This window comes from Melopsittacus undulatus, chromosome 3, assembly GCF_012275295.1.
Source record: "Melopsittacus undulatus isolate bMelUnd1 chromosome 3, bMelUnd1.mat.Z, whole genome shotgun sequence".
NCBI lineage: Eukaryota > Metazoa > Chordata > Aves > Psittaciformes > Psittaculidae > Melopsittacus > Melopsittacus undulatus.
This window is the reverse complement of record NC_047529.1, coordinates 38,836,538-38,859,213: the sequence shown is the minus strand read 5'-3', so window position 1 is coordinate 38,859,213 and position 22,676 is coordinate 38,836,538. Positions and strand designations below refer to the sequence as shown.

The window sequence follows — 22,676 nt, the reverse complement described above, 5'->3', positions numbered from 1 at the left end:
CCAAACACATTGTGTAAACCAGCAGTGTAATGCAGCATGGGTTATTAAAAACTGTATTCTAAATTCACACCTAAAGCCTAGGCTCACAGGAGGACTCATATGTATACACTTCAGGGCCCACTTAGGAAGTGGAAAGCAGGTTATTGATGATGTATTTCCTGAACTCAGTTGGAAAAGTAATCTTGAGCAGGTTATATAAAAGACAGTTGCTGTTAATCCCTTTGAACATGTGGACATATCTTGGAATATGACACATGCCAAGACACAGACTTCAATATCTGAGAAACAGTTCCAGCACTGCTTAGAGTTTAGGTTTTAGAAGATAAGAATAATATCTCCTAAAATAAACATACAGCATGCAAAGCAGCATCAGTGAAAGCTTGTTAATGAGGGAGTGGAATGAGAAATTGCATGTAAAAATTTTACATATGATGTTTTAAATCTTGATTCAGATCTTTATGGGGAGTAACACTTAGGTAAGATAAAAAAATTAAACAAAAAAACCAAGAGAACCATACAAAATAAAATTTAAAAAAGAAGTTGCAGTCTATGTTTTGAGACTTGATAAATTAAGGAAAGAGCAAATGTTGTTGTATCCTCCTTGTACATTTGTGAAGTAATATACTGTATGAGCATAGGTAATCTTCTTGCTAAGAACTAGCTTTAATTAGCAATCTTTACTATTAAAGAGGATGTATAAATAGTTGGAGGACTTAAGTTGAATCCTGGATTTTGGGTTGAACTTGTAGAACTGGCAATTAAATAAATGTTCTGGGGTTTTATTTGCTTCTTTGTAAGCTGAGGATATTTGGGATGGAAGTCATTATGGGAGAAGAAGGGAAATAATTCAGTCTTGGTCACTTTTCAATTTAGAACTGCTTGTACAATACAGATGCATGTATATGTTTATATGTTCATCAGGAAGGCTCTTAAATTTCTCTCCTTCAGCATGCAGGAGAATTTGATACAATAAAGTTGCTTAATTGAACCTGCCTTTTTAGTTCAAGCAGGTACCTCAACTATAGATTTTAATACTATTTCAGCCTGTCTGCAAAACAGCTGAGAATCCAGCATCCTGAGAATGGTTTTGATACTGCACATACTTATGCTTCCAGGCCCTAAGGTGTTGTAGGTTGCATATACTTTCATGCATACACAACCACTGCCAAAAACCTTAAAACCAAGCACACAAAGTTGGTTATTCTATCTGAGCTCCCTTTGGCTTCAATATTCATTAGTGCACCTGCAAAAGTGCATTTAATCTATGGGACTCACTTAGGTATCTGTAAAGACTCTGCAAACACAATTGCATTCTGCTGTCATTCCTCCAGTTGTGCTGAATTGTGTCTTACTGCTAGCTAGCACTTCTTCTGTGGTTTGCTGAAGTTCTACCAGAGTGCAAACTGGGCTGCAGTCCAGTCCACTGAAGTTAATGCAAAGATTTCTGTTCACTTCAGCTGGACATCAGATAATGCACTCTTATTTCTCTTGAAGTTAGTGTTTGGTGGTTCTGAAAACACATACTGGCTGGAAAGGTTGAGTTCCAAGATTAAAATTCTGACACTCAATATAGTCCACATAAAATAACACACTGGAAAAAATGAATATGGTTTCTTACTAAGCATAAAAATAATAGATAATGGAATGGAGAAGGAAAGGATCTGGTGAAATAATACAATCATACACTGAAAGAATGGAGAAGTCAAAGACTCATGTCACTAAAGCAATAATGCACACATGGGATAGCAAAGATGTATTCATATGGTGCTACTAAAGTATCAGACAAAAAGTTAGGAAGAAATACACGAAAACTAAGACCATGAAAGAAAAAGGTTCAACAGATTATGCAGAATTTCCTTGTCTGTAAATAACAGATACGTTTTTAGGAAGTTTCAAAATTCTGGTTATTATATTAATGAATGGGCTAGAAATGGGAATAGGCAAAAATATAACAAAGATTGTAGATCATAACATACTTGGTTATCAAATACTAGACCATACTAAAGAAATTCTGAAGAATGGGGCAGATGAGCACACATGATGTTCATAAGTGCAAGGCTGGGTATGTTATTATGTTAGAAAAAGTTGTTTCTCCACTGTATTTTTAAGTATATGGTCTCCAGAAAGGGCCTTTTGAATTACTTTTAACAATTCAGTGAAAACCTGGGATGGACAATATTTAAACAGAAAGAAACACCATGCTATGCTATTATATAAATGAGCAGTACACATTTATAAGAGTACTGTGGTGTGTTATAGGGGTCCATTAAGAGTGACAAAGCAAAAAAAAAAAAAAGGATACTGGAAAAGACTGAAATTATTTCATGTAGGAGGAAAATAAGAGGAAATCTGGTGATAAATATACATGGAATGATGACTGTTGTATTGAAGGCAGATCAAAACCTAGTTTTCATGGGTCTGATGCATCATATCTTATTTTGTATACTTACAGTATAGATGTCTACAAGTGGAGTAATCAGCTTGGGTCCCCTTTATGGCCAGTGGAGAGTAATAGATGCCATTAGGGAATGATTCATCTGACTTCAGTGGCTTGAGAGGCAACCCAGAGTGGAGGTCTGCTGAACTTTGGTCAGAGCGATCCCACACTGTGTTTCTAGACACAAGAAATCAGTCACTGAATCAGAGGTGTGAAGTTCAAACTTGGCTGGATAAGAAGGTATTTTTTTTACAAGACCCCTAACTGTGGAAGTCATTTTACACAACCAGTTGTTTGTGTGCTCTGGCACACAGCATCCAGGCTTTGCAAAATTCACTGCTGGTTTGTCTGTAAAGATAAACACAACAGGTCCTTTCCTTATTACCACAATTCCTGAGAAAAAAAACAAGAAAACCTTTCAGAGAAGACTTAAAAGGATGAATTTAATCCAAAAGAGGGTGATCTCCCCAGCCTCCTTCCACAAACAGAAAACCTCCTTTGAGAGAGGTGAACTAGGCTTTGGCCCTGATCTAGCCTCCAGAGACACCTCTATTTCTGCTGACTGTCGAGTATAACTAGGAAGATCAGTATCTGTGGATTCAAACCTACTCTAAACTGGAAGGATCCACAGGAATACTTTGGGAGAGAAGATAATCCCAGGTTCAGCTTGCCTCTTGTTTTCCTCTGTGATATCTAAAACTGCTTCTGGTGGTCATCCGAGTTGTTTCTTTAAGGAAGAATACTTTGTAGTGTAAATATTTATGCAGTTATTTTAGTATTTCAAAGACAGATTGTCTAAAAATATGTATTTGAAGTCTTGTTTGGTTTGCCTTGTTTCAGAATTTCACAGGCATAAAAATGAATCAGAAAGTACGGTCTAGGAATGAGCAACTCCCTCTCAGTGCCAAGAACAAGAAAAGGTTTGTCACTGTCCAGTGACACAGCATTCACATGATACTGGAAACTACAGATTGCTTAACAGTGTTAGAACAACCTCATTGAGTTGCTTGTGTGACTTAAATATCTCTAGTCTTTTCTCAGTTATTTGGTCTCAGGTGGTCTATTGTGCCTCTCTGAGTATTTTGTAATAGTTTTCTGCTCTTCTCTGTGCAGATATTTATGCAATTTTTGCCTTTTAAAACATTTTGATTGCTGTATTAATCTGGTAAGTTTTCAAATTTGGGTTCAAATGCAGGATAAATAACACAGCTGACACAAGAAGCGTCTATTCATTCCATTGTTGAGAAGGCACTGCTGGTCATTTTAGTTTTGCATTGAGGACAGGAGCAGCAGCTTTTGACCACCAAATGTTTGATTACCAAATTGTGACACTTGCAGACTTTGGTTTTTGCTCTGGCAAAGTCTTACTGCAGGCATGAGTAAGCATTTAGGAGTTTGGTTTGAGGACTCTGCCCTTGTAGCATCTTTGTTGATACGGAATTAATTTTCCACCTGAAATCATGATCCTCTGCCTTTATTGCATTATAATCCTCCATTTGTGATACTGTGGGCAGATTATGACTTCAAGTGAAGAATAAGCTTCAGCAAACAGAAGCAGATGAGCTCTTAAAGAGATAAAGATCCCATTTTCTTGCTACTGATAAACAGCAAAAGTGAAAAAGTATATAAACTACAAAGGAGAAGCACTGCCTATAAAGAGACTTTTCTGGAAGTTGTGACTTTTTCATCTTGAAATGTAATACTCAATCAGTAAACCTTGAAGTATTTTAGTTGCAGTTACTCAGTGAGACAGACCCACATACTTGAATCCCTATTTGGCATGCATTTCTAAGCACTTTTAGAGCTGCTTAGCTTCTACCAAATTCTTCCGTTACATAAACATGCTTTCCCAAAGAGTTTTATCCAGCTAATGGGGATGGGAGTATGGTGGGGGAGCAGCTGCTGCACAGGGTATATATCCAGGCTTCAGCCAGTAGCCATCATCTGTAAATGAATCATAATGCATTTAATGTGTAGAAATCACTTCTGAATTCTGAACTCAGTATTTTGGTCTCCTAAGGAATATCTTCTTCTACTATGGAATAATCCCAGATGCATGCTAATATTTTTTTGTGAAAGAAAATTTCCACAAGAAGTAAGCTCTGTAATAGCAGGCTCTCCATGTCGTATTTTTCCCCTGTCATCCTGAACAGGCCTAGTATCATGTTGAATGTTACGTTTTAAGTATGTGTTACGATTTCACAGTGTAGGAAAAAAATCCGGCAATAAGTTTTCCCATTGCAATAGTGTGTAATATCTATTACAAAGATGTAATAGAGTTACATCTTTGATCGTTTAGAGGTCTTCCTAAACCCGCACAGGTCTGCTGGCTTTAGTGGCTTCCATTATGCTACATGTGTCAGCTGATATGGACAAGGCCCTGCTCCAATTAAGATACAGGGAGTTGAAGTCTAGCCATACCTGTAGTCTGAATGACTATTGCTTCAGTAGAATAGAAGGCATCAAAAAAAAAGGGTTCAGGAAATTTTGGCCGTATCTTTCCATCCTATGTATTTTGTAGCTATGATGCACCACATACATGAACCCCCCAGATGGACTAAGCAGAGCTGGGCTCTATTCCTGTCCCTCCTATCCAGTGTTCAGGAGTAGAAGGTTGTTACCTGAAAGTTACTTCACCTTGGCACTTCAACCTTTTCACATCATCTGTTGCATGCAAATGTATATCTGTAGTAATTAATAGCATGTGTATGTAAATACATGTTTGTGTGTTTTGGCTATTTAGGAGTATATTTACTTAATGGAGCACACTTTTAAATAATGAAAATAGCTGCATGTCTCTCAGAGTGTCCAGAACAGACTACACTCTCTTCTCTTGCAGTTTCATGAACATTACAGGAGTAAATCCAGTTTAGACAGAGCCATACATTTTAATTTTGATTGCTTCAATTTACCAATGTGACAACTTTTTAGCATACCCTTTTTGCACTGATTTCCTAATTAAAACAAAACAGAAAAAAAGGCAAAACAAAACATGAAAAACAAAAGCTAAGAGTAGGGTGAAAAAGAACAGCAGGTTTATATGGAAATGTATTGCTTCCACTAGTTCTGAGCTGGCAGGAACTCAGGGTATTTAGATTCATAGCATACATTTCCATAGTTTTAGCTAAAATATCCCCTTGGAGAAGCTTGCTGCTGGGTTTGTGGCATAAGGACTTCAGCAGACACATCAGTGTTCAAGGCCAGGTTGGAATGGAGACTTGGGTGAGAGGGTTTAATGTGAGGTGTCCCTGCCCATGGCAGGGGGGTTGGAACTAGATGATCTTAAGGTCCTTTCCAACTCTAACTATTCTATGATTCTATGATTTTACTAGAAGAATAAAAGAAGGTAGAAAATTAGGAATTGTTGCTTTTGAAAGGGAGTAGAGTCCTTAAACTGCAGACTGTCATGAAGGACACAGATTTGGCTCACTTATTCTGAAAGCTGATGTGCCTAAGTGAATTAAGTTCTTTTTTAAAACCTGGCCAAATTTTAAATCAACATTTTATCCAGTACAAATGACGCATGGCATGCTCATGAAGGGGATTCAGTGAAATGCGAGAATGTTCCGTGTAAATACTCTGCAGGTAGCAATAGTGAGCTAGCATTATATGTGTTGCCATTAAAGGAATTAAATTCTGTAAGGCTATGAGACATTCTGGATGATGAGATTTTTTACTGCAAGCCTCTAAAAAGCATTTGTGAAGGGCAGCTTTTCCTGAGTTTATTAATTTGGCCAAATATACATGTATATCTCAGATGGGAGAGAAAGGCAGCATTCTGTCTTAATTATTTATTCCAAATGGTAAAGTCTCCCCTCATATCTAGCAGCATCAGAATTCTTAACAAGAACCATTAGTCATCATTAAGTGTTGCCAGCTACCAATTTTTCTCTGCTTTCATTCTCAGGAAAAAATGCACCTTTTTCAGCTCATGCTCCCTAAAACAGTTTCTCTTAAGGCCAAGAATTAACCTGGAAAGTTTTAATTATAAATTTTTAATTAGAACTGTTTAGTAATAAATAACTAAAAGCATGAGTTTATAAAGAAAAGCAAGAGGAGTTACTCCTACTAGCTGTGTCAATAACACATATAAATGAGAAATAGAAAACAAAGGTGATATTATTGGCACTTAGCAACATCTCTTTATTGTTACATGCAGTTTGTGTAGATACTATGTTAATTTAGGATGAGCATGCTTGTACCTTAAGTTGTTGTTAAGATCCTTTGTGACTTTTCTGTTGTTACATGGCTCCATTCTGGGAGATGTTAAACGTGATGATTGCTTTTTCTGTTACAGGGCTTTAGGTCAAGTCCTCGTCATGCTAGAAGACGTGTAGCAGCTCGCCTTGAGGAAACACAACCCATAGTGGAAGCTCACCACCTAAGTGAGCAGGAAACTTCTGTAAGAAAAAGAAAAATTAAGAAAAGCAGCCGAGTTCAACCAGAATTTTATCATTCTGTTCAAGTTACCCCGACTCGAAAACCTGTAAGTATTTTACGCTGAGGGATAAACAGCACTCAAAGTGTATAATAGAGGCATGCAATATAATTCTAACTTTTTGGCCATCCATATTCTCTTCCTCAATTTAAAAACCTTTTCAGTTCTCATGTTCAGTGAATCTATATATAAATTTGTTAGACTGTATTTAATGCTGATGCATAACTCTAAATCTAGTTCTGAAGAAGGGTTTTTGAATTTTGTTTTTTGTCAAATATTCAGTCTTTATTCAATATTCCTATAAGATACTTAATCTGATATTCTTATAGGGACTTGACTTAACAGGTTTTTATAGTACATGTGCATGTTACAGAAATTCCTCACTCAGATTTATCAGAGATTCTATGTACTGAACCAAGTTGATATTAAAACTCATTACTAGATAAAATTTTGAGGTCTCTTCTACTTTATACAGTATTTATGATCTTTCTGCTTAACAAAGCTTGTGTCAAGTCTCATCATTCTTTGCTCCTCAGCTTGATCTACACATAGTTCTTTTAATATTGATAACCTAGTTTTAGTGAGGAAACACAACAATTCATTGAAACAGTTTATAACATAAATGTGTGTAAGGATCCTTCCTGCAGATACACTGCATTTCTCCTTTTAGAAAGCTCATTGCTTTGATACATTTGCTGACTAACTTATCTGTGCCAATGTTAAGGGGCTTGAACTACTTCTATTAAGCTGGTATTAATAAAAACATAACGACTGAGCATAGCCTAAAAAAGACTATCTTGAGGTTCCTCCAACCTGACTGAACCTTCCTAGATTTGTATCAGTTGAACACCAAGAATTATCAGTGAGTGCTGGAGCTGGTTTGAGAAAGAGCATTCCCTAATGGAAATACGTTGCCTGAGAGAGCAAAAAAACTTGTGCAAAGAAAGGCAGAGCTGCCAGCAACTGCCAGAATTTTTACCTTTTAGCAGATACATTTTGTTTCTCTGCTTTCATGTCACCACGCTGCAATTTCCTCTGTTCTCTCATGCTTCTACTTAGATTTTATTTTATTCTGTTTTTGTTTATGCTGTTTGTGGTTTAATTTCCTCTGGTGGATTTGTCTTCTGCTATTTTTAAAGGATCTGTTCTTCCTTTCTTATCAACCATCTCTCTTTCACTCCCATCCTATCTTGCTCTTTTAGACTACTTTGTCTAACTCTGTTACTCCTACTAGGTCCCCTTTCACCAGTCTCTCTGCTATTCATTATTTGCTTTTGGTTCTTTTCCCCCTTTGTTGTCCTTCCTTCATCTCTTCCATCATTTCCTCTATGCCTTTCTATCCCATTCCTGTTTTTTGGATTCCCTTTTTGTTTGATCGTTTTTAACTTTTTTCAATGGTAGGCCTATGCAGAAGGTAAGCCTGCCTGTAATTGCTGAGGCTATTACCAACTGCCACTGTTTACCAGCATGGGAAAAAGAGCATCAGTGGTGCCAAGCTGAAGAGCTCAACCTGTGGAAACAGTGTAAACAGCAAAACAGGCTTTGAAGAATGGATTAGTGAAGCTAAGAAAGCCCTATTTTTCCCCAAAGTCAGTAACATGTCAGGGACTTCAGGACCAACAAAGAAAAAAAAGTATAAGAATAGAATATGTGCAGTGTTACTATATAACTTCACTTTCCTATCATTTCATGGGTCTGTGCTGTCTGACAAGACCTAACACTGAAATGACAATAAATCCCTGATTCAGAGAAAACTTGCCTTAGTGCCGTTGCCATTATGTCACTATCTTTTACTGGTATATCTTTTATGCAACCAGATATAGTTCCTTTGATAGCTTTTTGTTCTACAGCCTCAATGAACTCACATTTCCACAAAAAAGTATAAATCATTATCTCTCTTAGATTACAGAAAACATAAGTCACGAATTTCATTTCTCATGGACATTGTAAGTTATTTTGAATATATTATTAATGCCATGGTGACAGGGTGAATAAGAGTCATGCCATGACAAATTACTGCAGCTTTGTGAAGTTCCTCACAGTCACAGTGTCATCCATCCTGCAGCTTGTTGCAGCTTCACTCCATGTAGTCTCAATGTCTCGAAGATGAGAGGCTTTTGGCCTCTGTCTTTGTACAGTTTTACATGATTCAGTGCCAGAAGTGTTCGTTAAGCTGCATAATAGCTTTCCATTATTTTTTCCTGTTATTCCTAACTCTGCCCACTTGAACCACTTGAAATAAATCATCTGTTGTCTTGATGTTTACACTATGGAAATATCTGTAGGCAGCTATGGCCATGTCCTGCTTAGTCATCACATGAAAAAAATATGTATCGTGTCTGCTAACTAGCAGACTTAATTTCTCCTCATAAAACAGTCCTCCTCTGATCATTCTTGTTGCTTTTTTCCTACTTGTGCTTCTTTGTCCCTATTTTCTGACACGAGAGAACGATATTTCCAAACTAACTGTAAACCAGCCTTATGGAAAGGGTTTTCTTTGCTCAAGGAAATTTTTGAGAAATCACTCTGAAATTATGTTGGCCTGTTTTGTTGCTGTACAAGCTTACATACTCAAAGACTTTTCAGATATCTCATTAAAAGTTTTACTGGATGTCCAGATGCTAGGCTTTCTTAGTCCTGCTAATTTAGATTATTTGTATTTGGCTGGTTTTGTTGTGTCTAAATCATGTTTTGCAGTTTCCTAGCCATGGCTATATTTATCTGAATTTGCTTGGATTATTTCTCACTTCCTGCATAGCAACCTGAGATCTTTCCAGTATTGTCCCTGATCTTGTCAGATCTAAATTGGGTGCAATTGTGTGTATTGGAGTAATCATGTTGAACACAATAATTGCTCTACTTGAAAATCTACATGAGCAGATGTTTGCAGAAACAGAACATCATTTTTCTCTGAAAATTTCATTATTGCTTTACACCTTCCAGGTCATAACATTAAGTACATTTTGTCCTAATACTGATCCTTACCAGACAGAGTTCATAGCAATTTTCACCTTATTTTATTCACCATACTGCAGTGCAACGTCAACATAATGGTGTGTAGCTTACCCCTTTTATGGCATTATTGTTATATCTTGCACCCTATAGGTCACCCTTTTATTGGTGGCTATATTATTTGTGCTGACATTCTCTAAAGGTGACAGCTTTACATCAGCTTCACTCCGATGAGAGTATAGAAGCGTGCTTTGAATTTTTGAACACAGTGGAGAGCTCTTGAGGAGAAAAAGAACTGTGCTCTTTAACTTAGCATGACTTCATGCAAGTCAAAGGAGCATTATGTACCACTCCTTTCAACAGTCAGGTAGCTGATTCTGTATGGGTAGTTAAATTTCCCAAAGGTGTGAAAGGATGTGCAAAAGTCTCCTGGTGTGAGCTTGCTGCTGTCTAGCAGTACTTCTCCAGGGCAAATTTTAAACTGGGTGGTTTTGTTTACAAGTATTTTGCAGATTTACAAGCATTTTGCAGATGTTATCTGTATTTCAAATAGTGGTCTGCTCTGAAGCAAAACTAGAAAAATCTGCATGTTATTAACAGGTTTCTTTCCTATGCTGGCCTGGAACCAAGAGGCGGCCTTGAGTTTATGTAAACATATCTGTCTCCTGGTCAGTCAGACATACAGTTCTACCAGACTCTAATTTCACCTGTATGTCTAAATGCATAGTTGAAAAGAGATGCTGTCAGAGCAGTGTCTTTTGACATCTCAATGGTTAATCAGTTTGAAGGGCTCCTAAATTGCCTGAATTATGCAGCCACCAAGAATTATTTCAAATCATGAGTTGCAGGACCAAAATTTGCACTTGGGTTTGTCTTAACAGGATCACTGTAAAATATGCAGCAGATGAGACTACAGAGATTGGGGCATAAATATACCTGGTTCCTTCATTTTGCAACATGGAATCCCTGTTTCTACTCAAAAGCCTTGTACTTCATGCATCCAAACTCACTGGTCTATTTTGCCCCAGCACTGTAGTGACTGCATATTTTGAGATGATTATGTACTGAGTAGTGTAAAAAACAAAAAATGCATCTCTGAAGTAATCTACAAAGAATAAACTGACTAATAGTGATTCCAGAAACAATGCTTCTGTAGGTATCCCTCCATGTCTCCTAATGAACCTGTTCATAATTATTTAAAGACTGCCCTTTGCTGAAGCAATTTACCTCCTTAGGGGTGGGTGCATCATTGCTACAAGTCACTACAAGGGAACAGAAAGGGAGGTCAGATGTCTGGGTGGACACATGTAAAAAATCTTCTGTTGTGAGCTGCTTTGTTTGGTTCCACTGGGGCCACTGCCATATGCAAAGTGAAGCTTGCACTGTTAAAAGACCCTAACAATGCAAGCTTGAAAGCAAAGTTTATCAGTTTCTAATGCATGTGAAACCTAAGTTGTCCCATCCATGGTCTTGTTCAGCTATCCTAGTTTTTTGCTTTTATGTGTTTAAGCCTTAAAACTGAAGAGAAAAACAACTGCGCAAGAAAAAAACACTTAGGTTTTCTTTAAAGACCTGATAGCAAATAATTTATAGAAGTCTGGGTATTAGCTGACACTGAGCTTACTAGAGATAAAATTGTTCGTATAGATGAAGTTGTTCTAGGAGGCTTTTCTGGAGTTTTTAGTATGTCTCCTTAAATAATTGCAATTCTATTTTGTTAATTTCCATTTTTTCTTAGTCTGACGTTATTTACTAGTTTTCCAATGCCAGGATGTACTTTACATAGTACTTGAAGGACACAATACAGGTCACATGAAAAAAAAAAAATAGTTATTAACCTGCACAAGACTTGGTTAATTCTAACTATTAGCTACTTAATCCATAGATTGCCTTCATAGCTTCTTTCTTTTGAGACACCTGCTTGTGTTGATTAGTCTGCAGTGAATCACATTTAGAAGCAAATATAGTGAAATATTATCATATCATTTTTTTGCCTTCAACAACGTTATTAATATTAATGTTTTCAAAATGTGTGATGAAGCTGTGAGCTACCAGACTCTGTATGCATATGTGCATACACCCAGGTGTGTGTGCATCCTCTGTCAGAGTAGTACGAGCACAGCCATGATGAAGAAATGCAGGGAATACATGAATTAATAAAATAAAGTGAAACAAGGACTGCAGTTTTTGCTTCAAGACTGTTATGGTCTAACCTGGCAGACAGCTAAATGCTAAGCTCACTCCCCCACACACACAGTGGGGTGGGTTAGAGAATCAGAAAAAGGGTAAAAGTCATGAGTTGAGATAAAGACAATTTAACAGGACAGAAAAGGAAAAGACTAATAAAAGAACATATAAAACAAGTGATGCACAATGCAATTGCTCACCACGTGCTGACTGATGCCCAACCAGTGCCTGAGCAGCAGGCCCCCCCAGCCAATTCCCCCCAGTTTTACTGTTCAGCATAACATCATACGGTTTGGAATATTCCTTGGGTCAGCTGGGATCAGCTGTTCTGGCTATATCCCTTACCAGCTTCTTGTACACCCCCAACCTCCTCACTGGCAGGGCAGCATGAGAAACTGGGAAGTCCTTGACTAAGTGTAAGCCCTGCTCAGCAACAACTAAAACATCAGTGTGTTATCAACACTATTCTCATCTTAAAGCCAAAACACAGCACTGCACCAGCTACTAGGAAGAAAATTAACTCTATCCCAGCTGAAATCAGGACAAAGACCGAAAGCATATTTAATGGGTATTTTGAGAATCTCAAGAGAGTTTATTAGGTGATTGATTTGTAAAGTTTTTAACAAGATTTAAACATCCACCCATGTTAAATATTTAAAATACCTCACAGAACCTATTTTAGGTATGTAGGTTCTTTGCAGATATGACTATAAATGCTACATCTAGTCATCTTTGAGATAAAGAGAAAGCCATCCGTGGTCATTAGGCTGACTTCAAAGGTACCTCTTCTCTTTCCAAGCATGCACACACCTACCAGAGACTGTTTACATCTCTTTCTTGGACTGCTGTGTTTAATTACTTTTCTTATAGCAAATAACTCCTCCCTGATAAATTCTTCATAAACAGTTTTGTACAAAGACTTTATTTTCCCACTGTTTTGTGAGCTTCTGTGACCTCCTCCCTTGCTGCCTGCTCCTCATTTCCTCAGGGCTGCTTTTCCCTCTCCACCCTGCAGCTCTTCTTGGACTGTAGCAATTGCCAGTTTCTTCCACTCCTCCTGCCCAGCTCCTCCCAGGCAGTTTAGATTTTTGAAGGGATTTCTTAAAGGTATATTGCCATGAGTTGCACTACTGATGTATTTACAACTTTAAACCTGCTGTTTGTTAAAACACAATGGTAACATTTAAAGAATTAGATATGGAATTTAAAATTGTCTTTTTACAGACTTTTTTTTCCTATGGATGAGTTACTACAGCTATTTAGCATAGTGCAAAATAAACAGTTATTTGCAATAGTGCAAATAATTGCTGGTGACACATCTATGTAAAAATACATAGAAATAAGCATAGCAGTAACAGGACAAATACACCTTCAGAGCACCTTAACTTACTTCACAGCTAGCTCTGATTTGGAGAATTAAGGTAATCAGAATTAGTTGTGCCCTGTTGCCGCAGATTATGCTTGTTTTGGGTACATTTACTTAGATTTACACTTGGGTGGTTGAAAATAGCATTTTCTATGCACAGTTTCAAAACATCCTACATCCGCAGGCAAAGCCCTCTAACATAGGTTTTGTCTTGATAGGTAAGCTGATTCCATGCAGTTTTTGTCTGTATCAATTTTCATTCCCATGGGAAATGCTTATTTACTGAAAATGGGATGAGAGCTTAAACTGGCCTGGCTGTGTTTGATCTAAAGTGCTGAAAGAGAGTCAAAGTGCACCCTTGGTCCTTGGAGGTGAAGCTAAGTTGGTACTAAATTAGAACTGAATATTCCTCAACTGTTGTATCAGAGAAATAGAATTGTAAAGCTCTGGCTTGAAAAATGTCTAATAGCTTTTTTTTCTACTGTTATTTTTGCATGATTTGCATCAGCTGGGGTTTTGTGTTAATTGTAAAATAATATTACATGTATACAGTGCAGAGTCACTGGGAAATTATTTTTAGCTGTTTGGAATTTTTCCTTTTTAAATCCCAGTGTCCCTTCTTAGGAAGTAATAACATAAACCTAAGCTGCCAAACTGTGGCAGCATGAAAACATATTTTATGCAAGTGATCGTATTGGCAGTTGAAGGCAGAGTAAAACCAAATATTAATCAGCTCTGATTTTGTTACAGTGGTGTTGTTTGCTCAACTTAAAATGACCAGTAATTGTCTCACAGATGCATAGTAATTACAGAATCTAAATGCAGATGTTTCCTTTTCCTTCACTGCCACAGGAGTCACTCTTCAGAGTTGTATTGTGTCACATCCTACTGTGGCACATAAACAGTACATCTTTATATAGCAAGGGACTCCCTTATCCATTTGTATTTATAGATAACGCTACACATGGGTATTATGTTAAAAGAATAGTTTGGCAAAGGCAAGTATTCAAATGTAAGGAAGCTCTGGAATTGAGGTTACACGTGCAGCTTTAATTCAGTCAATTATGCAAATGCGCTGTCATACAGAATTTAACTGTATGGTGGCATGCAGGTTTTTCACAGGATGTACTCTGTATTCATTGTAGGATGGAAGTGCTCTTAGGATGACTCTTATGTGTAGGAGTTCTGCAGCAGAAGTTGTAAAGCGTGTAAATGAATAAAACAGGAGATTGCAGGAAGAGAGAGGATCTCTTATTTCTTTAAAAAGCAGTGAGTGCTGCCTTGCAGATTGAAGGATGGGCACAAGGCCACTGTGAATGTGCTGAACAACTGGCTTAAAACATTTTTGTGTTCCTGTTTCTAAGTTCCTGACTCAAAGCATGTAGTTGGGTTTATAAAAGTTCTCAAGCTGCTACTCACCACTGAGCTCCATGTGTGCTGTGGTCTGAGTAGTATTGATATGCAATTCCAATAACTCATAAAATTGGATCCCTGACATCTCAATTTGACCTGGGTTACAAAATTGACTTCCCGGCTTCAGTTCACACCCTGTGTAATGGGAAAGATCATTAGTATTTTTGAAGCAGTCAGATACTACTGTAGTAATAACCACCATAAACCAGCCTGTGAAATAGTAATTTCTTCTTCACTCTAGCATTTAAATAGCATGGAGTAAATTAAGTTCTGGGGCTGCCCATTGTACACAAAGTGATGACAGAGGATGACAAAACAAAATGCTGAACAACTAACTGTTTATGGAGTTAATATCACTTAGCATTTGCACTAAACGAGAGCAAAACACTGGGGATGTAATAGTATACAATATTATCATTATGGCTGCCTCATGATGTACAGACAAACAGGCTGAACTAAGGTTGCACAGTGAACATTGAATCTTGGATTTCGTAATGTTTTAGTGCTTGACTTTGCAACCTTAAGGAAAGTATTTTAACAAGAACTCTGTTTAATTTTCTAGTGTTAGGAAAAAAGTAAACTTTAAAAGAAAGCTCCATTGTGTGGCTCATCAGCAGGTTTTGACACTACAAGACAGAAAATTCTGCTATTACATTTCAGTGAAAGACTGAGACTATCTGTATCCTTCCATATGACTCAGTACCACAGGGCAAGAGGTATTCTTTTCTAGAGGAACTCTCAGCTATTTGCTAATGGCCGGAGCTGGAGTGAAATTTCCGTTTCCTACTGAGCTCCTGAGAGGGATGTGCTTTTGTGTGCTCACTCGTCCCAAGCGTGGCTCTGTCTGTGCTGTCTCCTCCCGCCTGCTTCTGACCTGCCTCTGCCCCACTGCTGGCTCCATTATTCTTCCCATTCCTCACTCCTCTGATGGCCTTAGCCCTTCTCCTTTCACTTTGTCAGTCCTTATATCCTCCATGCCACAGCCTTGCACGACCCATCCCAGCCTCACCTGGTCAGTCATCTTGTTGCTCTGAGGCACTTGTTCAACCAGTCTCTTTGAATTCTGTGTCTCCCTGTGGCCTCTGGTTGCATACTCCTTAAGTACCTTCCTTGGCTCTTGTCTCTCTTTCCAGAGACATTTTCCTCACACAGTTCCTATTCTCCTCATTCATCTGAGTACTTCGTTCAAAGCTTTTTGCTGAGGCAATATCAGTTTCATGCCAGCATGTCATATCTTTAGCTCTCCCAGCATTGATGGTTGGTAGCCCCAGCAGTTATCTTGCAGCCTGTTTCTCCTCTGGTCTTTATCCACAGAGCCTGCTGCTCCCTTGAACACTTTTCAGCTGCAGCTCCCATACTCTGCTGGACTCTTGTGTTTGTACCTCAGGCTGTTGGTCCTGGTTTATTTCTCCAGCCCTTTCCTCCAGTGCACCGGTTCCGGTGTTTGTCCTTTCCACATTCAGGCTTCTTCCTCTTGCTGCCTACGCAGGGCTGAGCGAGTCACGGAGAGCATAAAAGAAAGTCTCCTGCCTGTCAGGTCTGGTGCCTGTCCTCCCCTGCTCTCCGTGCTTCTTGTCTGCAGTGCTATTAGCCTGCAACCACAGCAGGTAACCAGCAGACAGAAAGATTAGTTTTGCCTCCGTATCTCCAAGCTGGAAGGATCCTGCTCAGCTCCTCAGTGGGGATGGTAGGTGTCCAGAGAGCAAAGGTAAGAGCTGTGAGGGTGGAATTCATTTGGTCAGTCTGTGATGGGGGAGTATTGATGCAGCACCTGTAAGACCCTGGAGAGTCTTGAGAGGCTTTCTGTAGTGGGTGCCAATCTGCAGAGATTGACACTGAAGACATTTTAATTGATAAATTCAAACTTGTTTAAAAAAAATAATCTGGTAAAATCACGCTGTTAGTCACCTGGGCCCTAAGAATCAAGCTATTTACCTTTGCAAAGAAGGACTGCTAGCAGATGAGGAGAGATTAAAAGAAGTTGATTTGCTCTGCAAAACCAGAAAGGCTCAGAGGAGGTACTGTGCAGGCTATGAACATACCAGGGAAGCAAAAAAGCTATTCAGGGAAATGAATAATGGTGGTTGCAAGAAAACAAAAGACCAGTTTTGGGTGGCAACTAGAGGAAGAATACTTGTAACCAAGAGAGTAGTAGGTTCTGGAGCAGCTTTCTTGGCAGAGCAGTGAGATGAAACCCAGATTTTAAAAGCTTTACTTTGTACTTCCTGATGCTGTATTTATATCTCAAAGACTTATCACTCTGACAAATGTAGACAGATTTTTAACGCAGATGGCAAAAAGCCTGTGTCTAGCTTAAATGACATTCATATTTGAAGTATCCACCCTAAAAGCCAGTCTTCTCAAGAAAAGATCACTGGGGTATTTTTTTAGTGTTGACAAATAACTACTGGATGTTTTCATCATCTTGCTCTCAAGCTTCTCAGTCAGCCTTTGACTAATATTTTTTAAGAAAATTCAACCTTGGGCAGGGAATATTTTCAACCAAACATGATAAAAGGCAACTTAAAGTGGATTTTGTAAGAGAAAAGGATCTGATAATTATTAACAGTATTACTAGTATTAGTATTACTACTAATTAGAAGAAATGCGCTTTCAAATATTTAAAAGTTGACTGCTGGATCAAGTCTCAAAACTTTGTTTTCAAGAAAAAAAAATAAAAACAGGACTAAGACCATTTTTTAAAATGACATAATGAACATCTAAACCAGTAGTATTGATATTCTGCTTTTAGTAACAACTGACTTATAAATTTCCCTCCTTATAAACTGAAATATTAATTTGTTCTTTTCAAACTGTTTAAATCTCGTATTTTAAAATAATCTGTGCCTATCTGAGATTCAAAAGCTACTTAGAACTTCAGTTTATTCCTTGCTTTCCAGAGTATTTTCATATTCTGATATACCTTTTATGGCAGGAATAATTTGGTTTACTATTAAAACATACATAACATAATGCAATCTACAATGAGAGGTTTAGAAGGCTGAGGGAAGTATTTGAAGATATATGATTTCTTATTCCAGACTCTTCCCCTCTTACATAGTTGGCCTTGAAGGCATAGTAAGCAGATACCTCTGTGCCTTCCTCAAATCTTAGTTGTTCTGTCACATTATTCTCCTTTGTGTCTGGCAGACTGGGGGGATCTGAATGGATGCAAGATAGCTGCAATTAAAAATTGATACAAAACCTAGTTTTAGGTAACGGGAAGGAGTTTGGGTTTTTTATTTTTTTGTTTGTTATATACAGCAGTTATCTAAGGTAGATGCATTTCTTTTACAGAAATTATTCACAATTTTGAGATCATGACATCCTGACATTTTAGATATTAATATTTATGAAGCATTAATTTTGAAACTAAGATAATTGTAATGGAAGTAACACTTATATGTTGCTGATGGTTTTAGCATTAAACTCAAATACCTACTACCCATGCTGTAACTTCTTCCCAGATACTCAGAGCAGCTTTTCAAGAGCACCGGTGGCTTGGGCACAACACAGCTAGTTTAAACTGAACATTACTTCACCCCACTTACATACAGGTCTTGGTTGCACTGAATGAAGTATGCCTTGATTTTCAGTGTATTCATTTGAAAAACAAAAAAACAATAAGCAGCTTTTTCTTGCAGAGCAACACACTTTCAATGCCTTATCTTGCTGTTACAATAGCTATCTTCCTTGGTGGAAGCTGCTGAGATCTGTACAGATTATCTCGACAGTATCTGATCCATCAGCTCATCTCAGTTAGAGGGAGTTACAAATGTGGAACATCTCTCAACTTTCTGCTCTTGAAAAAGATCACCCATAAATGAACAAAATTAAACAGAAACTACTTGTTGTAGCATAATATTAACAATTTTTATTTATTTTTTTTTATCTACTAGAAGATGGTATCACTTCAGGCCAATAAGTACTTGAAATTTGATGTATCTCTGCAAAATTGATACATGAACTACATGGTGGTTTCTGTTGCCTTCATTGCACATGTCTCATCTAGGGACTGCTTTAATATTTTACCCAATTACTACTTAAAGCAGAATTTATAAGCAGTCATCGGAGCAGGGATCAGAATAAAGCACATGGTTCTCCCCAGAGAGAGCCTTGCGTGCTCTGATGCAGAGTGCTGTGCTCTCTCTTCCTCATTCCATACCAAGAAACCTTGAACTCTTTTTTTTTCTAAACCTGTACCACTTCCACAATTAGGAGACTGTTGGCAGAATAGTCTCTAGGCTGGCTGATGGGAGATGGGGGTTTGTGCATAGGTTTCAAGCTTCTTAAGACAATAAGGACAAGGTAAACAGCTGCTTCACTTCTTTTAGGATTCATGAGAAACTAGTGCTTTCAACTGTTATGAAAGGATGACTGAGGACCAGTTTCAGGAGAAGGTTTGAGGTGTACCCTATGTCTCTGAAGAATGAGATGCTGAATCATCCTGGATGACCAGGGTTTTTTTTTTTTTTTGACTACTTAGTTCTTACCAAAACCTCAGTTTTACATCATGTCAGTTTTAGACGTGCAAGTAGATAGTTATCCAGTAAACACAGTTTTGATGTTGTAAAACTGTATTGCAATGAGCAAATACATATGTGGATCTACCCCCTATCCATTTTAATTTCATGTCCTCAAATAAACTATTTCTTTCATGAGAGTTGGTTATTTTAGAGGTGGAGGAATGATAGAGATTGACCTACCTAGCATCCAGAAAAGATCGCATCTCCTTTTGAAAGCCTATGAAAAGATCAGCATTTTCTTGTATGAATACAATCAAGGGCTCAAAATGCATGTGACAGAATAAACACTGAATGTTATTTCCATCTTCTCATACCTTTAAAAAGAATGGAAAATCTCTCTACAGAGCAATAATTTGTCTTGATGTTTGAAAAGCAGTTCACAAAGGTAGTTCAACATAGGCTCAGACCCTGGATGCTCAGGAATTCTGGATTTTTTTGTATTTGCCTTCCAGCTTTCTGCTTGCTGCTTTATAAATGATTGGCACAGAAGCATAAAAAATATTTATTTAATATGGCTGTGTCTCCAGGGGTGGATTTTTGGTGGTATTCTTTTATTTTTTATTTTTTAGACTTAGCATCGTAGGTTTTATATTGGCCTTGTTTATACTTTTATTTGTGTGTCTGTTTCAGATTTTGACCATTTCTGACAACATGCAGTCCCAAGGGACTTGCATAGCCTGATTACATATGTTGGATGTTTTGTATTCTGCATTGCATTATCATCTAATCAGGTTAAAGTGGTAAAGATTTACTAATGGGAACATTCAGTTGCCCTAATTTTATCTGAAATTTATTAAGTTATTATACTTTAAAAGTTGATCCACTTTAATACCAGTAAATCTGGGATGTTAAAGGACAAAAATAGCCTGTTACATTCAACTGGTATTCTAAAATATTCTAAATTAGGAGGAATCTTGTTGAAACACACTCAGCCCATAATTCAAACACTTAATTTCTGTTCATATTTATCTATTGCCTACAATAAACATAATGAAAAGAAAATGTATTTCAGGAGTTCTGAGATAGTTTAGTTCAAATGAAATATAAATAACTCATAACTAAACTGAAAATTAAGTTTCAGGCAGTGTTGATTTGTACATCTCAACAGCTTCAAAAAAACCAGTGTGACTCACTGACATCAAAGATGTAAAAGTGCAAGATACTTCATTATATATTTCATTAGATATGCCCAGCATAATCTCTGATGTGTCATAGAGTTGGGGAAGTTTTGCAATATGGTGATAATTCAGTATCAGCCTCTCTGCATCTTTTGCCAGCTGGACTGCTTGACCACGTTTAAAACCTGACCTCTGCTAATGATTCTGCCTCAAGGAATGACAGTGCAAAACCCACTGCTGTTCTTGAGGGTATCAGATCCTACACAGCAGTGGCTTATCTGATACGTGGTGTTGTGTGTTACCTTACCTCTTTTTCCAGCTACACCATCTTCCACCTAGTTTCCACCTGATCTTCTGTGGTGCTGCACCAATGACAAACAGTCCTTCTTGTCCTCCTCAAAGGAAATTGTGCCTTGGTCCTTGGCCAAATTCATCTCTTACAAGAAGTATAGTACATACTTCTTTGAAATCATTCCCATTACTGGAAACCATCTTGTTTTTACAGCACAGTAGCAAGTCTGACTCTCAGGTGGCTTCTGCAAATCATCTGATTACAAAGAAAACTGCAGACACTGGCAGAAATTAGTTTTGCTCTCCTAAATGCTTCTCCTGAGTACTTTGCCTTCTGGGACACAGCAGTGAGGACTCCATGTGCAGTTTGCACCCCCCTGTGGTACTGCCAGTGAAACGATGCATTAAATTTAATCCTGTAATTTGAATGCAGAGTAAACTCTGCTTAGCTTATGCATGACCAACAGGCTTCAGTGCCCAAGCTGCTATATGCATAACTGCTATGCAAATGCAACACTTCCCGCTGACCAACAATAGGGTTACACGTAAGTCTTGAGGCTAATGAGCAGAAGGAATGCATAATCAGAGGCATAGAATAAGCAGCTACAGCATCTGGGCTGTGACCTTATGGGCCTTCAAGCTAAAAAGGGTCAAGCCCTCACCCTTTCTGAGTCCCAGAGCAGGCTAAGTAAGAATGTATCCAATATTTTAGTGGATATAAAAGGCACTTCACTCATGTAAACCAAAAAAGTGTTGGTATCATTAACAGTTATGTTTTTAACTTGCATACAGCAGTGTGCTTTATAGAACAAGAACAGAAGTTACTTACATGTTCCGATTTTAACAGAATATAACCATTTTTTTTTTTCACATGCTGCCCTAATTGGACAGGAGCCCTTTTCAGGATAGTACAAATGTTCTGCATTATTTTGTATTTTTCAAACCCATTAATGTGCTGCTGTAATAATGAAATGCTTTTTTGGGACTTACAGTTAGAAACAAACCATCCAGTGGGATGAGTGATAAGCATGTTGTGGATAGTGGCTGCCCAGAATGAGAGCAATTACAGACTTGTTTTCAAAGCTATTAATTTACTCAAGAGAAGTGGTTGTTCAGTACGTTGTAAATGTCTCTGGAATAGCAGAGTCGAGATTCTTAAAAATACTTACTTTCTCATAGCTCTGCATACACATTACTCAGAAGCACCTCCACGCTGAATAAAAAAGTAGACTGCAATTAAGTTAAAAGTTGACATTTCTTAGATGACAGTTTGCTAGATTTTGTTTTTTGCTAGAAATTCCTTTCTGAACTTCCTACCCTGTTCTGAAAATGAGATCATGTGATTTCTGAAGAGTTAGTGAGCTAAAGTGGGGTTTGTTCATTCATTTATTATTGCATGCATTAAGGCAGAAGATTAGCTTAAAAGAAGATGGTGAGTTGTAATACACGCAAATGCCAAAGGTTGCTCTACCATTGCCTGTTCAGTCTGATTTCTCAAAAATACGGTAGTGGAGTCTCCTCACATAGCTTATCTTCAGTACTGTAGCACAGCTAAACAGGACAGCCTCCTTTTCCCTAAAACTGACATTTCAGTAGAGTGTTTGGAGGATATGTTCGGATGGAACCATCACTCAACAATGCTTTCAGTTTCTGAGTGTAGGAGGAACTATACAAGTTGTTACTATAAAAATAAGAATGGGCTGTTAGGGCCTCTTTTGAGAAAAGGAAATCCTGCTGGTTAAAAAATGTAGTGTACTTGCAAAGATAAATCTGAGAGCTGAGAGATCTTTCTTCAAAGCCTCAATAATAACTGCTCTGGTGCTTTGTGCATCCATATTCCAAGCTGCTACATAAATACTAACTTATTGCCATAGCATCCCCACAACATCATGTCTGGGCTCTTTCTAATTTTCATATTATAGGCTAGAAATGAAGAAAGTGAAGAAAT

At 37.8% G+C, this 22,676-nt stretch overlaps 1 protein-coding gene across 1 annotated transcript in view; it reads left to right on the top strand.

Moving 5' to 3' along the window:
* DST (dystonin) overlaps window positions 1-22,676 on the top strand; it is a 292,205-nt gene that overhangs the window by 8,929 nt on the left and 260,600 nt on the right. Inside the window, exon 3 of the mRNA XM_005153188.3 lies at window positions 6,735-6,923. Coding sequence (XP_005153245.2) covers window positions 6,735-6,923 — 189 coding nt within the window. The remainder of the gene's footprint in view (window positions 1-6,734; window positions 6,924-22,676) is intronic.